At 47.1% G+C, this 14,277-nt stretch overlaps 1 protein-coding gene across 15 annotated transcripts in view; it reads right to left on the bottom strand.

The window, feature by feature from the left end:
- The window catches only part of EP400 (E1A binding protein p400), a 95,902-nt gene that overhangs the window by 67,618 nt on the left and 14,007 nt on the right, over positions 1 to 14,277 (bottom strand). For 9 of the 15 annotated variants that reach the window (XM_084764305.1, XM_084764306.1, XM_084764296.1 and 6 more), the window contains 4 exons: positions 13,691 to 13,801; positions 5,618 to 5,708; positions 3,820 to 3,927; positions 2,938 to 3,320 (listed from right to left, as the gene is read on the bottom strand). In XM_084764305.1, coding sequence (XP_084620431.1) covers positions 2,938 to 3,320; positions 3,820 to 3,927; positions 5,618 to 5,708; positions 13,691 to 13,801 — 693 coding nt within the window. The remainder of the gene's footprint in view (positions 1 to 2,937; positions 3,321 to 3,819; positions 3,928 to 5,617; positions 5,709 to 13,690; positions 13,802 to 14,277) is intronic. The other 6 variants (XM_084764309.1, XM_084764301.1, XM_084764299.1 and 3 more) reach the window with 3 other exon arrangements.

The raw sequence follows: 14,277 nt of genomic DNA, 5'->3' as shown, positions 1-14,277 counted from the left end.
GAATACCGTAGCCTCAGCTGGCCATCCTCCTGCCTCAGCCTTTTTAGTGCCAGAATTAAAGGCTGACGCTGCCATGACCCAGCTTGGCATCTGGCATCTTTTTAACATCCATGTATGTCTCTTGTGGCAGGAAGGCTAGGGAGGTAGAATACATCTCTGTATTATCCAGAAGCCACATTCACAAAAAAGGGCCTCAACCCCAGGAGAGGCAAAAGCCGGAACAGACTGGCAGGAAGGCTAGGCAAGAGCACTGGGGCAAGGAAGACTCAGCAGACACAGCCTCAAGTGTTAACAGCAGCCTCCATGGCACGTGTCTACCTCCAGGGGCTCGCAAGTCGAGGTAGGTACATACAGACAGAAAGAAAGATTGGTGCAAGTGTAGCCACCTCTATTCACTCACACTCTATTCAGCACAGTTGTTTGTGCTGTTTTCAGGAACATAGCTGAGGGACCTGTAGAAACAGAATGGCCTGCAAAGCCAGAAACTTTCTCCCATGGCCCTTTCTCCCATGGTTAATCCTACCCCAACTCATAAGAAATTAAGGGTCAGCCAGGCATGGTGGCACATGCCTTTAATCCCAGCACTCGGGAGGCAGAGGCTGGTGAATGTCTGTGAGTTCGAGGCCAGTCTGGTCTACAAAGTGAGTCCAGGACAGCCAAGGCAACACAGAGAGAGACCCTGTCCCAAAAAAACAAAAATAGATTAAATAAAATAAAGACAAAAAGGTGGTGTCTTCTCTCCACTGAGTGTTCTAGAGATGTAATTCTTGGAAGAAAAAAAAAAAGCTGGGCGGTGGTGGCGCACGCCTTTAATCGAAGCACTTGGGAGGCAGAGGCAGGTGGATCAATTTGAGTTCGAGGCCAGCCTGGTCTACAAAGTGAGTCCAGGACAGCCAAGGCAACAAAGAGAGGCCCTGTCTCGAAAAACAAAACACGAACAAACAAAAATATTTTAAAAAGAAAGAAAGAAAAGAAATTAAGGCTCTTTCCACCCTCCTACAATACTGGGGATTGACCCTAGGGCCGCACACATGCTGGACAAACAGTCCACTCAGCTTCCTTTTTTTACTTTTCGTGATGGGGTCTAAGTTGGCCAAGATAGCCTTGAACTCGCAATCCTCCTGCCTCAACCTCCTCTCACGTAATTGGGATTAGAGCCCTGTGTAATGAGGCCCAAGTAAGTAAGGGTTTCTATAGATTAATGTTTTCTTTTTTAAGACTTTATTTTAAATTACTTGTATGTGTTTCTGTGTGGCTCTGGGTGCACACATGGGTAGAGGTGGCTTTGCAGGTCAGAAGATGTTGGAACCGTAGGACTGGTCTTCTAGGTGGCTGTGAACCACCCAATGTGGATGCTGCAAACTAAACCCGGTCCTCTGCAAGAGAAGTGTGTGCTCTCAACCACTGAGCACCTCTCCATCCCTGTACAGTTCTTTACTCGCTTTGTAGACCAGGCTGGCCTCGAACTGACAGAGATCCACCTGCCTCTGCCTCCCAAGTGCTGGGATTAAAGGTGTGCGCCACCACCCTGTACAGTTTCTTTAAATCCATTTATCATATCGGATCCTTTCAACAACAAGGACAGAAAACAAAGGTTAAAAAAAGCACAGTGCTGCTCTAAGTCAGGACTGTGACTCCAAGAGAAAGAAGATCCCACTCATGACCCTCATGGGGAGCTGGAGTAGTGATGGACACCTTCAACCCTGGCGCTCAGGAGGGTCTCTGTGAGTCCAGACGGCCAGGCCTACACAGAGAATCCCATTTGGGGGGTAGCAGGAGCGAGAACGAGGAGGGGGCAGAGACGGGAGAGGAGAGAGAGAGGAGAGAGAGGAGAGAGAGGAGAGAGAGCACGCACAAGCCAGCCTTGGGAACAGAGTTTAGTGGCCCTGGAGGTAGCCAGCCTGCTTCTCTAACCAAGTGTGCAGGAGACCACCATGCCTGCCGGCCTCAGAGCTCTAGAATGGTCCAAGAGGGTCACTCACAGCCCAGCCACTTAGCTAATGACGTGTCCATTAGCTTCAACTTCTCATAAAATGGAAATAACAGATTCCAGGTCACAGAACTGCTAGACAGAGAAACTAATGCCAAATAAACTCCTTCCCACAGCACATGGCAGTCAGTAGGGACTGTTCTGCCCTTTCTGCTCCCATCTGTTCTGTCTTTGCTATATATCCTAATTAGAACTTAAAGCCCCTACTAACATGAGGGAGGTGAGGGCAAAGGGGCCGAGCACTGACACCATCTACAGCTGATGCACCCACACTGCTCAGTCTCACTGGCCTCCAGGAACTGCGGTCAGCGCTCACAGGTGTAGAATCAGTGCGGAGGAAGGGCACCCCACACACCACAGCAGGCACAGTGCTGTGCACACTGGAGGATTCCCACAACTGGGAAAAGGAAAGGCAGCAGCAAAGCAGGAAGCCGAGCTAACGGTGCGGAGCTGCTTCACCCTGAACACCTCGAATCAACACCTGACTGTTACCTCATCCATTCTCTTTGGGTCAGACCCACGCTTTCAAGACTGGGAAAATTTGGTCACCGTCTAAGGGTTCCCAGAAGACCAAATGGGGAGACGAATACAACGCCCTTTGTATGTGGCTCAACAGGTCGAGGCTCCCTCTACTAACAGCAACAGTAAGAACGGTTTTCTATTACTTTAATGAGTACTATTACAAAGCCAAATAGAACTAATTTGCAACTGCTTTAAGAACCAACTGTGCTAAGAGGCACAGAGCTGCTCCCGGGGCTGGGCGGGTGCACGCAGACAGAGAGCTGCTCCCGGGGCTGGGCGGGTGCACGCAGACAGAGAGCTGCTCCCAGGGCTGTGTGGGCGCAGGCTGACCGCCCTACCCAGTACCAGACAGCAGCCACCTCTGCAGACTGTTTCCTCTCTTCTTCTGCACCTCACTAGTAAAACAGCCAACGTCCACAGAGTACCTGGGTCTGGGAGGAAAGCTGAGAGGTCTGCATCTGTGCCTTCCCGGGCATCGGAACGTGGAGGGCCGGCTGGGCAGGCTGTGAAGGAACAGGGAGCTGGCTGGGCAAAGGGGCAGGGATAGGGGCATTCAGCTGTTGAGTCTTCATTGGGATTTGGAGCTGGGTTGGTGCCTCCACCATCTGTGACTGCTGCGAAAACTGTAAGGTGGAAGGGAGGGCTGTGGCTGGGACACTGGCCGGGGGCAGCCTCGCAGGGAGTTGCGGTGGTGGCGTATGCAAGCTGGCAGCGTTCTGCACAGGAGGCCCTGTAGAAGGGTCGTACTGCTGCTGGCTCTGCTTCTGTCCAGTGAGCTGTGTGGCCTGAGGAGTTGGGGGCATCCCTCCTGCAAAATAAGAAGAAAGAGCCCAAAGCACAGACCTCAATGCATAACAGTTTCTACAAAGTGAGTTCCAAGGACACACACTGGACATTCTGACTCTCACATGAGAACTATTGCATTCAAGATGGGAGTGTCCTGGAGCACATCTAAGGTCAGGGTGAGCGCATAAGGAAGGGAAGAACGCACCCAACTACTGCAAGTTAGCACTACGCAAAACAAGCATCGAATAAGCACAGTCATCTGACAGCAGTAGCAATTAGGAACACAGAAATAAAATAACCAAAAAGCACAATGCGGAGATGTGTGGCTCCCACTGGATTGGCAAGGACCTGTCTCTGGGGGCTTCCTCAGTGCGGAACGGACTGGGGCGCAGAGGCATGCTCCCATGTGGGAAATTCCACCTCCAGTGCGCTCCCCTGACTGCAGCCCCAGTGGCTGGGCTCCAGGTTTTGGGCACCCTCTCATGCCGAGCTAAGAGCGCTGCTCTACTGCTGGGTCTTACCTTGAACTGTCGGCATTAACTGCTGCAGAGGGACTCCTGCATTCACCCCTGGATGCTGGAAAACCACCCCTGGATGACCCACTTCAAGACGAGGTCTCTTAGACTGCTCTAGAATAATGTTCAAGAAAGGTGTTGTTTCAAGTAAAAATAAAAATCACAGAAGTAGTGGGGAAAAAACATATGTAAGTGTTTTTATACTCTTTTTAAAGGTAAGCCCTTCTATGATATAAGGGATAAGGGTAACATAGTTTCACTAAATTTTTGCAAGTACAAAGAAAAGCATCAAACAAAGGCCAAAGGACAAGCAACAACTGAGAGGCGTTACAACACGTGACTGGCAGAGGCTCACTTACTCATTCTCTAAGCACTCACGAATAGCATGACAAGTTTCAGTGCCCAGGACAGTGGGCAGAAACCATCAACAGCTAGGCAAGCAGAGAGTCACAGACGGTTAATGAGCAATGACAGCTCCTGTGCCGACTTACGCAGCATCAGACGCCCACATCAGAACAGGAGGTATGACTTAACCGTACATCAGACCACTAAAGATTACCGTAATTATTAAAATACGGAAAATGGACAGAATCTGAGAGAACCAGAAACTGCTGACAGTGATGGAACTGGCCATGCCTGCTGGCGGGCAGCCTGGCAGCAGCACTACATCTCAATCCTGTGGGAGGGACCTGGCAGGCTGGCCCTTCAGACCTACTACCAGATAATGTCCAGTCAACATTTCAGACTAAATGCTGAGTCTCTGTCCTTTCTTGCAGAAAAAAGTGTGGTGATAAACCAGGGAAGACCAGCATAGACTGATGAAAGCCATGTGTAGTCGGACAGACCTAGAAACCCAGCACTGGGGACCTAGAGGCAGGAGGTTCCCTCCAGTTCAAGGCTAGCCTAAGCCACATTTAGAGTGACAGGCCAGCCAGGTCTCATAAGATAATATGTACATAATAATAATTATAACAACAATACCAATAGTGATAGTGATGACGGTAGCCACAATAACGACTCACTCCCACAGAGCAGAGTGGTGCCACACCAGAAGACTCAGGGGCACTGACTGGGAAAATGACCCATTATGTTCTGGGTTTGTTTTTTTTAAGTAACTCCGTGTCAACATGTTGAAATCTGAAATTTTTTTTTTTTCAAAATAACTCCTAGGTAAGGAAATGTGGGGTGCGCAGAACGTCTGTGAGAATAGAGCACCGACAGTGGTCTCTGCAGCGGCTGCAGAAGCAGCAGACATGAAGTCAGAAGCAGCTATGTGTCACCTTCTGAACTACTTGAGCCTCTCATATTAAAAAAAAAAAAGGAAAAAAAAAGATGTCATCACATTATGGGGGGAGAGGGCTGGCAGCTTAAAAAGGTGGTGGTGGTGGCGGCGGTGCACGCCTTTAATCCCAGCGCTCAGGAAGCAGAGGCAGGCGAATCTCTGTGAGTTTGAGACCAGTCTGGTTTACAGAGCAAGTTCCAGGACAGTCAGGGCTACACAGAGAGACCCTGTCTCAAAAAAACAATAAATAAACAATAAACAAACAAGAAAATAAATAATAGCTTCCAAATGTGGCTAGGCTATGCTAACAGTGAGTCACAGCATACTGCTGTCCCTGGGGCATCAGATACAATGTACAGAATCAACTGATAAATTCCTAACTTAAATACAGATAAAGACTTAAGCAAATATTTCCGTTGATAATAACCCAAAAGAAAATTTAACTTAGAAAGTAGAAATTAAGTTCTTGAGAAACATGTGGCAACTAAACTGCCACTTCACTGTTGGCCGTGCTGGGCATACCTGTGGGTGGCATCACCTGTTGCCTCTTAAAGGGGTCGGCTTCTGTGGCACTGCCAGCCCCCACCACTAGGCTCCCAGTCAGAGCTTGGTGCTGGAAAAAAATTAAAAGCAATGAGATTCTTACTGTTATAACCGACAGCAGAATAACAACACACACTACAACTACCATATCTACCCCAAACACTGATCACTCCTTCTAGTAAGGAGGCTGCTACCTACCTACCCAATGCCTTTAAACACAACACATGTAATGTACATTTATGTATCAGAAATACTGTAAGATTCTAACTTACCTCTGAAGAGAAAAAAAGAGCTTGTAAAGACTCATTATTCTGGCTTTAAATGGAATTTCAAATCATCCCCAATTTAAAACCAACCTTCAAAAGCTAGCTTTCCATACTACATGAATACAAAAGGGAGGCCTGACTTCCAGTTCTCAGGCTGGCTTGACTGACCTAAGGCTATACTCGGCCCAATTTCACAACAAAAATTCAGTAACAAAAGGAGAAGTGCAAGTGCCTTCCTACTGGGGAACAACAGGAAGACTCTAATTAATAACAAGCTATCCTGAATCTTCAAACATGATTTTTTTTGGTTACCACCCCCCACACACATATATAATGTATGTATGTGTATACACGCATATATATATGTGTGTGTGTATATATGCAAATGAAATATGTATGTTAAATAAGGCTTAAACAAAGTACAAGAACCCAACCTGTACAAACGACGTGGGTTCAGCTACCCGTATCTGACACTCTGGAAAGTCAGAGTTCTGAGGACAGAAGATGGCCAGTGAGACAAGAAGTGGGTGGGAGGATGGGCAGGTATGTCATGTGATCACCATGGCAGTCTAAGCCTACAGAAAAGCCCAGGAACAAGGGCGTCCCAGAGCCTGCTGCAAACTCTGGATGACAATAAAGCCCATGCAGGAGCAATTCAGCAATAACGCCTGTGCCTGGGTCTGTGGGAGCAGGGCTACACATGTGACCTGCGAACCACAGGGAAAGGGGGACTGGGACAATCCTTATACGTTACTTCTGTTCGGCTATAAACCAAAAACTGCCCTAAAGAAAGCAGCCAGGCTTGGTGGTACAAGTCTTTAATGCCAGCACTCAGGAGACAGAGGTGGGTGGACCTTTGTGAGTGGAGGCTAGCCTGCTCTACATGGTTCCAGGCCAGCCAAGGCTACATAGGGAGGCCCAGCACTCAGGAAGCAGAAGCAGAAAGATCTCTGAGTGGGAGACCAGCCAGGGATACATAGTGGGACCCCCATCAAAAAAAAAAAAATCTAATAGTCAAAAACCATTAAAGAGGTGTTAGAGAGATGGCTCAGAGTTTAAGAGCACTGTCTGCTCTTCCAGAGGTCCTGAGTTCAATTCCCAGCAACCACATGGTGGCTCACAACCATCTATGATGAGATATGGTGGCCTTTCCTGGTATGCAGGTGTACATGCAGGCAGAATACTCTATACATAATAAATAAATCTTTTAGAAAAAAACATGAAAGCATAATCACCTGAAACCCTACCACTGACATGCCCCTTTACAAAGAGCAGTTCACTGGGCAGCAGAGACTTAGACTACCCTTCTCCGTGTGAGTGCTGCCCTGCTGTCTCAGCAGGTCTCTAACAGCACTGCTGCTCAGCAGCTACAGGCTGTGGCACGGCTCTCTAAAGGGCTTGGGTCTTCCAGTCTCCTCAGTGGGGCACCTTAGACACCAAAGTTAATCAAAAGACTGCACTATGCACACAGTTACTGCACTAAGTGGCCTGAGGTGTGAGCTCACCACTACCAGGTAGCATAGTAAGCACAGAGGCTGTTCACATTTAGCAAAGGAGGAAGGAAGGAGAGAGCAGGAGACAGAAGTGTGCTGGCTGGTCTTCTGTCCACTTGACACAAGCTACAGTCATCTGAGAGGAGGGAATTGAGAAAATGTCTCCATAAGATCAGGCTGTAGGCAAACCTACAGACATTTTCTTAATTAGTGATCGATGGGGGAGGGGCCCAGCCCATTGTGAGTCTATAAGAAAGCAAACTGGGCAAGACATGAGGAGCAAGCTGGACACAGTGGCCCACGCCTTTAATCCCAGCACTTGGGAGGCAGAGGCAGGCAAATCTGAGTTCGAGGCCAGCCTGGTCTACAAAGGGAGTCCAGGATAGCCAAGGCTACACAGAAAAACCCTGTCTCGAAAAACCAAAAAAAGGGAACTAGAGAGATGGCTCAGATATTAAGAGCACTGGCTGCTCTTCCAGAGGTCCTGAGTTCAATTCCCAGGAACCACATGGTGACTCACGACCATCTACAATGGGATTAGACTCCCTCTTCTGGCCTACGGATGTACATGAAGATAGAGCTCTCATATACATAAAATACATAAATCTTTAAAAAAAGAAAAAGACGGGAGAACAAGACAGTAAGCAGTACCCCTTCATGGTCTCTGCCTCCAAGTCCCTGCCCTATTTGAGCTCCTCTCCTGGCTTCCTTCAGTGTTGCACTCCAATGTGGAAGTAGAAGCCAAATAAACCCCTCCCTCCCCATCTTGCTTTCTCGTCAGAGCGTTTCACTGTGGAAACCCTAACTCAGAGAGGTAGACAAAAAGGAATGACCTGAAAAATGAAACCAGGTGAGCAGTGGCTCTCTGTGAATGAGATCATAGAATACTTTTCATTCATGTATGCGCACTTTTCTCAGTTTTCCAAATACTCTGAAACAAATGGGTATCACTTGTATATCCAAGACAGTTATTACTCTTTAGTGAAAAGATAAGTGGCCTGCACCCAGGAGTGGCCAAGGACTCTGAACTGGAGGGAACTACAAACATCTACATCCTAGGGGAAGCATGAGAACAATCAAGGAGTAGCAGGTGATACAGGAAGCTCCAGAAAGGAGCAAGTTTCCCAAAGCTGGCGTGTGGCATGAGGGCGGTCCCCAAGCTCTGTGGAAGGATGACAGGGAGAGCAGACACTGCTGGACAAAAGGAGGCCTGTCCCCCCTGCCCAGCACTAACTACAAGATTTTAGGAGTCTGGCTGACCATTAACCACAAGCAGACAGACACCCAGGGCATATACAGAGGCCAAAATAAGAGACTGAGAGGTTACGACCACATGCCTCAAAGGAGAGCAAACGTGCAGCTCCAACACAGTAACCAGGAACAGTGGGCCAACACAACTATAAGATCAGCCTGGACTTCAAGAAGAAACCTTGTCAAAAATAAAAAAAAATAAAAAAATTAGCCAGGCATGGTGGCGCACGCCTGTAATCCTAGCACTCGGGAGGCAGAGGCAGGCGGATTGCTGTGAGTTCGAGGCCAGCCTGGTCTACAAAGCGAGTCCAGGACAGCCAGGGCTACACAGAGAGACCCTGTCTCGGAAAAAAACAAAAAAACAAAGTTAGCCAGGGCGCAGTAAGATGGTCCAGGAGATCAGCTGCTTGCCACTGGCCTGATAACTTGAGCTCTACACACGAGATCCCCCATGCCTACATGAGATAAGTAGGGAACCAACTTCCTAGAATGTGTACTGTACTCCAGACAGGCAGCTGTGAGGTGCTTAGACACATATGCACAACAAATAAATGTAAGGTATCTCTCAAAGAGTCTAGACACCACACCACGAGGAAGAACAGTGAAGGAAGGCGGACATGTGGCCTACAGAGCTCCAACTCGAAATGACCGCTGCCTACACAAGATGGACTCACCTCCTCCTGGAGAAAGACTTACATTATCAGGAAACTGCAGCTCCTGAAGCCACATTTCTCCTTAATTTTTTCATTTTCTTTTCACTAAGATAGGGTTTCTCTGTGTAGCCTTGGCCGTCCTGGAACTCACTGTGTCAACAAGGCTGGCCTCGAACTCACAGAGATTCACCTGCCTCTGCCTCCTCAAGGGCTGGGATTAAAGGCGTGCACCACCACCACCTGAGCCTTCTTTTCCAAAGGTACGTCCAAAGTGGGGCTGGAGAGATGACTTGGTGGTTAAAAGCATTTTCTCCTCTGGTAGAAGACTAGAGTTTGATTCCCAACACTACACAGTGGATAAAAAGCTACTGTAACTCCAGTTCCAGGGAATCCCACATTCTCTTCTGGTCACCACAGGCACCAGAACAAATGTGGTAGACATACATACATGCAAGAAAAACACTTAAGTACACAAAATGAAAATCTTGTTTAGCTGGGTGTGGTGGAACACGCCTTAAACCCAGCACTCGGGAAGCAAAGGCAGGCAGATCACTGTGAGTTCAAGGCCAGCCTGGTCTACAAAGTGAGTCCAGGACAGCCAAGGCTACACAGAGAAACCCTGTCATGAAAAACCCAAAAAACAAAACAAAGCAAAACAAAAAAATCTTGTTTTTTTAAAAAAGAGCCAGATTTTGGTTTTTTTAAAAGGGGGTGGGGCTTCCATGGAAGGTGGGAGGAGCCTGAAGGGGTTGGCAGTTAAGAGTTGATGGCTGACAGTTGAGGAGGGTGGTAAAGAAGCTTGGATATATGTAGGTTATGAGGATTAGAGTAGAGCTGGAGAGATGGCTCAGAGGGGAAGAGCACTGACTGCTCTTTCAAAGGTCCTGAGTTCAATTCCCAGCAACCACATGGTGGCTCACAACCATCTATAGTGAGATCTGATGCCCTCTTCTGGTCTGTAGTTGTACATGCAGGCAGAGCATTGTATACATAATAACAAAGAAATCTTAAAAAAAAAAAAAAAAAGAGGGGGGATTAGTAGTTTATTTTAGCTTATTGTTTGGTTAGTAGCAGTTTAAATTCTGCCCAGCCTTAGTGCTTGCAGCTTTCAGTCTCTTTGTGTCAATTATTGGCTTCCTAGGCCAAACAGATACAATTTATTGTAACAAGTATGTACAGTGAAACAGGTTAAGATCCCCCTTCCTGCCTATAAACTTTCCATTACACATATAAAGGGGAATCAAACTCTGCAGCTGCAGCAGCCCCAGGAAACAGCTGGCCACAGAGAACTCTGCATCTGTAGTCTGATTAGCACAAACAGCTGCAGCATTCTTTTTAGAATGCTTCTTCGGGCAGCTGTCGGACAACATGTGTGAGAGCGAGAAGGCGGGGATATTCAGATATACCCATCAATATTCTTGGCTAAACAAGATGTAAACTATGCCAAGCGCCATAAGCTGACCCTCTTCTTACACACAGATGCTACACCCAAAGCGCACTTCCCTATGGAGACCTGCGCACCAGCTGAAGGGCTGCAGATCTCAGACTGACGGGGTAAAAGGTAACATAAAGGAGCAAGCCACAGCCCGGCATGGTGGTGCATGCCTGGAATCCCAGCACTCAGGAGGCTGAGGCAGGAAGATAGATGTGAGTTTGAGGCCAGCCTGGTCTACAAAGCTCCAGGACATCCAAGACTACACAGAGAGACCCTGTCTAGAAAATCCATGTAATGCTAGCAGTTTAGAAGCAGGGGCAGAGGACTGTGCATGGGACTTTAAATAATAATATCATTTATATGGGTATGAAATATTAAATAACCCATTCCAAGTTTCTGTATATTTGAAATTTTTCATAATACATTGTTAAGGAAAATGGAGAAAGTGACTACATATCATTTAAAATACCATCAGCAGGGCTGAGGACATGGCTCTATGGCTAAGGCCCTTCCTGTGCAAGCCTCCCTATAGCCCACACGAGCCAGATGTCGAGGTGCCCAGCTGTAATCCCAGCACTCCTATGCTGACCTGGGAGGTGCACCAGGAGCAGTCAGTGACTCACAACAGATGTAGCAGCAGGCAGATCTCTGTGAATTCCAGGCTAGCCTGGTCTACATAACAAGTTATAGGCTAGCCAGGGCTATACAGCCAAAAATGGAAAGTGTCTCAAAAGCGGTTCTCTAACCTACCTACACACACACACACACACACACACACACACACACACACACACACACCCAGATTGTCCATGCTGAGAATGGAGGATGCCTGCCAAAGAAGGGAAACAGGGAAGGCAACCTGGTGAACTGCCTTCCTTCTCGGAAAGAATGGGTTAAGTCATCTCACTCTACAAACTTTGTGGCCTTTGTTTCAATAACTTATGAAGATCACCACAGACATTATGGAGAAAAATTAGGTTCTTTCCCAGTTTGGCAAAAATGTAAACAAATCTGCTTCCCTTACCAGGTTTAGCCTCTGTTGGAATATAGGAACCTGTAATGACGAGTTACAACCCCAAGTACCAAGGTGCAGAAAGTCCTCAGCAACCAGAAGAGACAATAAGCTAACCAGAAAGGTGTTCCATGATTTTCCACGGCACCCCACCCTGGAGAAGTCACGAACTTACAAGGTGGAGAGCACTCGGCAGAGGGCAGGAAGGTCAGACCAGAGCGTGTGGGGGACCGCTTAGTGGACAAAATAAAACACCTTTTGTGCTACGCTGCATTGGGAAGCACACGACCCTTTGGTTTGGTCTGTCAGCATTCACACAACTATAGACCGAAGAAAAGTGAATGTTAAGTAAACAACACCAAAGTACTTAAGTATCATGTAACTCACTGACTAAAATGGGTGCCTACATAGAAACGAATGATAACAACTCAAGTAGCTGATAACTACAGAAGGAATGTGGGAGCTAGTATGGGGGGAAGGGGGGAAGGGGAGGGGCTCAGGGTCTTCTTGGGCGACACAGTGAGTTGAGACCAGCCTAGGTCACTTACGCCTCTGTCTTAGTGATTGGCACCTATAATCCCACCAGGGGAGAGGTAGGAGAGCCACTGTAAATTTGAGGTCGGCTTGAGCTACAGAGTAAGTTCCAAGTCAGCCTGGGGTAGAGTAAAACTCTACTGAAAAGAAAAGAAGAAGGAGAAGGAGAAGAAAGGAAAGGAGAGAGACAGGGAGGGAATCCACTGTACGCCTTTAAAGAAGTAGCTGAGTCAGAGCGATTCATCAATAGATGTTTGAAATAGTGGATAAAAGATTATAAACTTGAGGGCATTTACATAATTCATACCCTGACTTACAGAAGGCACCACCTCAGATGGCTCAAGTTCACATCCCCAGGGACGAGGCAATACCACGGGTCTGGTGACATGATACATTGAGACAGACTGTCATCTCTGTGGCATTCCTCTAAAAACAACATGACTTGAACATGACGTTAGAGCATGTCAGACAATCCCATATAACACAGCATCACAAAAGACTGGAAAGCAGCCTGGATGACAGAAAGCCAGAGAGGTGTGGGGCGTGAGGAACACGGACACCCTGGACCACGTCACAGGGCTGGGAGAGCGGTGCAGGCTGAGCCTCACCTGCCGGTCAGTCGCACAGGAGCACCAGCTTCCTGTGGCACTTCCTGCCTTCATGTACTAGTGGAAGCACTAGGGATAAGCACAATACCACATGGCACCGCATATCATGAGAATGAAATGCAAATGGGCAAAAACCAACTGCAACCAATCAGAAAAGGCACAGGGGCTTCCTGTGTGACTACATGTGTGACTACAGCAACTTTTGTGTTTGAAATTATATTAAAATTAGAAGCATAAACAAAAACAAAAATATCACCAAGGACAAAACTACTTGCAGAAGCCAGTACAAACTCTCTCCAAAGCTCCAGTGTGTGGGAATCCCAGCTTCATGGATGCACTCTGGTCTGCCTCACTAAGAAATATCAGTCCTGAGGTAGAAAGGCGATTCACACACCAGTGTTTTCTCCAGCTAAGGAAAAATACCTGCTATGTCTTTTCCCTTGTTCTGTTTTGCACTGTTTTCAAAATACAGGTAAAAGACACAAGAAATAACGAACATTAAACACAGCACACAAGGAGCCCTAAGCATACAGTAACAGGACGTGGATGTTTGAGGACATGCACACTACAAGCTACCACCACATTGCAGGTCACAGAGACAATGCAGTGAAGTCTGTTGTCATTCACTCATGCAACTCAATCTTAGAACTGTATATGCAGAAAGACTTTTACTGTTCAAAATAAGGAATGGGCTCTGGAAAAAAAAAATGCCAAAGAGCAAATAGTAAATTGAAGGTTAAAATATCTGGATGAAAGAAACGTTTGGGATGAAACTACAATTTAGAACCATCAAAAAGTACCTGAAACGGTTGCTGCTGGGATGAAAAAGCAGCAGAAACATTTGGCGGAAGCTGGGTTGCTATAGCAACGGGAGTCCCAGTCTGCCCATCCTTGCCTGTCACAACCTTTACCTGAGAGAAATATTTTGAGAAAAAAAGGTAACAATTTTTAAGACTGCTCAAATTTATTAGAATTTCATTGCTGACAGCTCACTAATTTAGGTGCTTAAAAATGGAATGTTTTTGCATCCAATCCCACAAAGGGACACTGAGCTGACTTCACAGGTGCATAGTGTAACAATCTATAACAGCTGCCAATCTTCACAACTCTAGTCTAGATCATAGACAACATTTTAGATTCTGCAACTTCCAACTGTAAAATGGGAGTGGCAGACACAGTGTCCCACAGCTGGCTTCTTGAAAGATCTGCACAGCTACAGCATTCTGTAGCCTACCACATGGGTCACACAGCAGAGCTGACTTTAGTAGACGCTGTGAGAGGTTGTGTGGTCTTTCACAAGTACAGATAAGGAGGCTCAGCTTACAGACAACATTGGCAACAGACACAGAGAGAACTCAATTCCACTGTTCCATGGCACCAGTGGTGA

The sequence above is a fragment of the Acomys minous genome (assembly GCF_964271855.1).
Source record: "Acomys minous genome assembly, chromosome: 16".
Classification (NCBI taxonomy): Eukaryota; Metazoa; Chordata; class Mammalia; order Rodentia; family Muridae; genus Acomys; species Acomys minous.
This window is presented reverse-complemented; position numbering and strand designations above follow the sequence as displayed.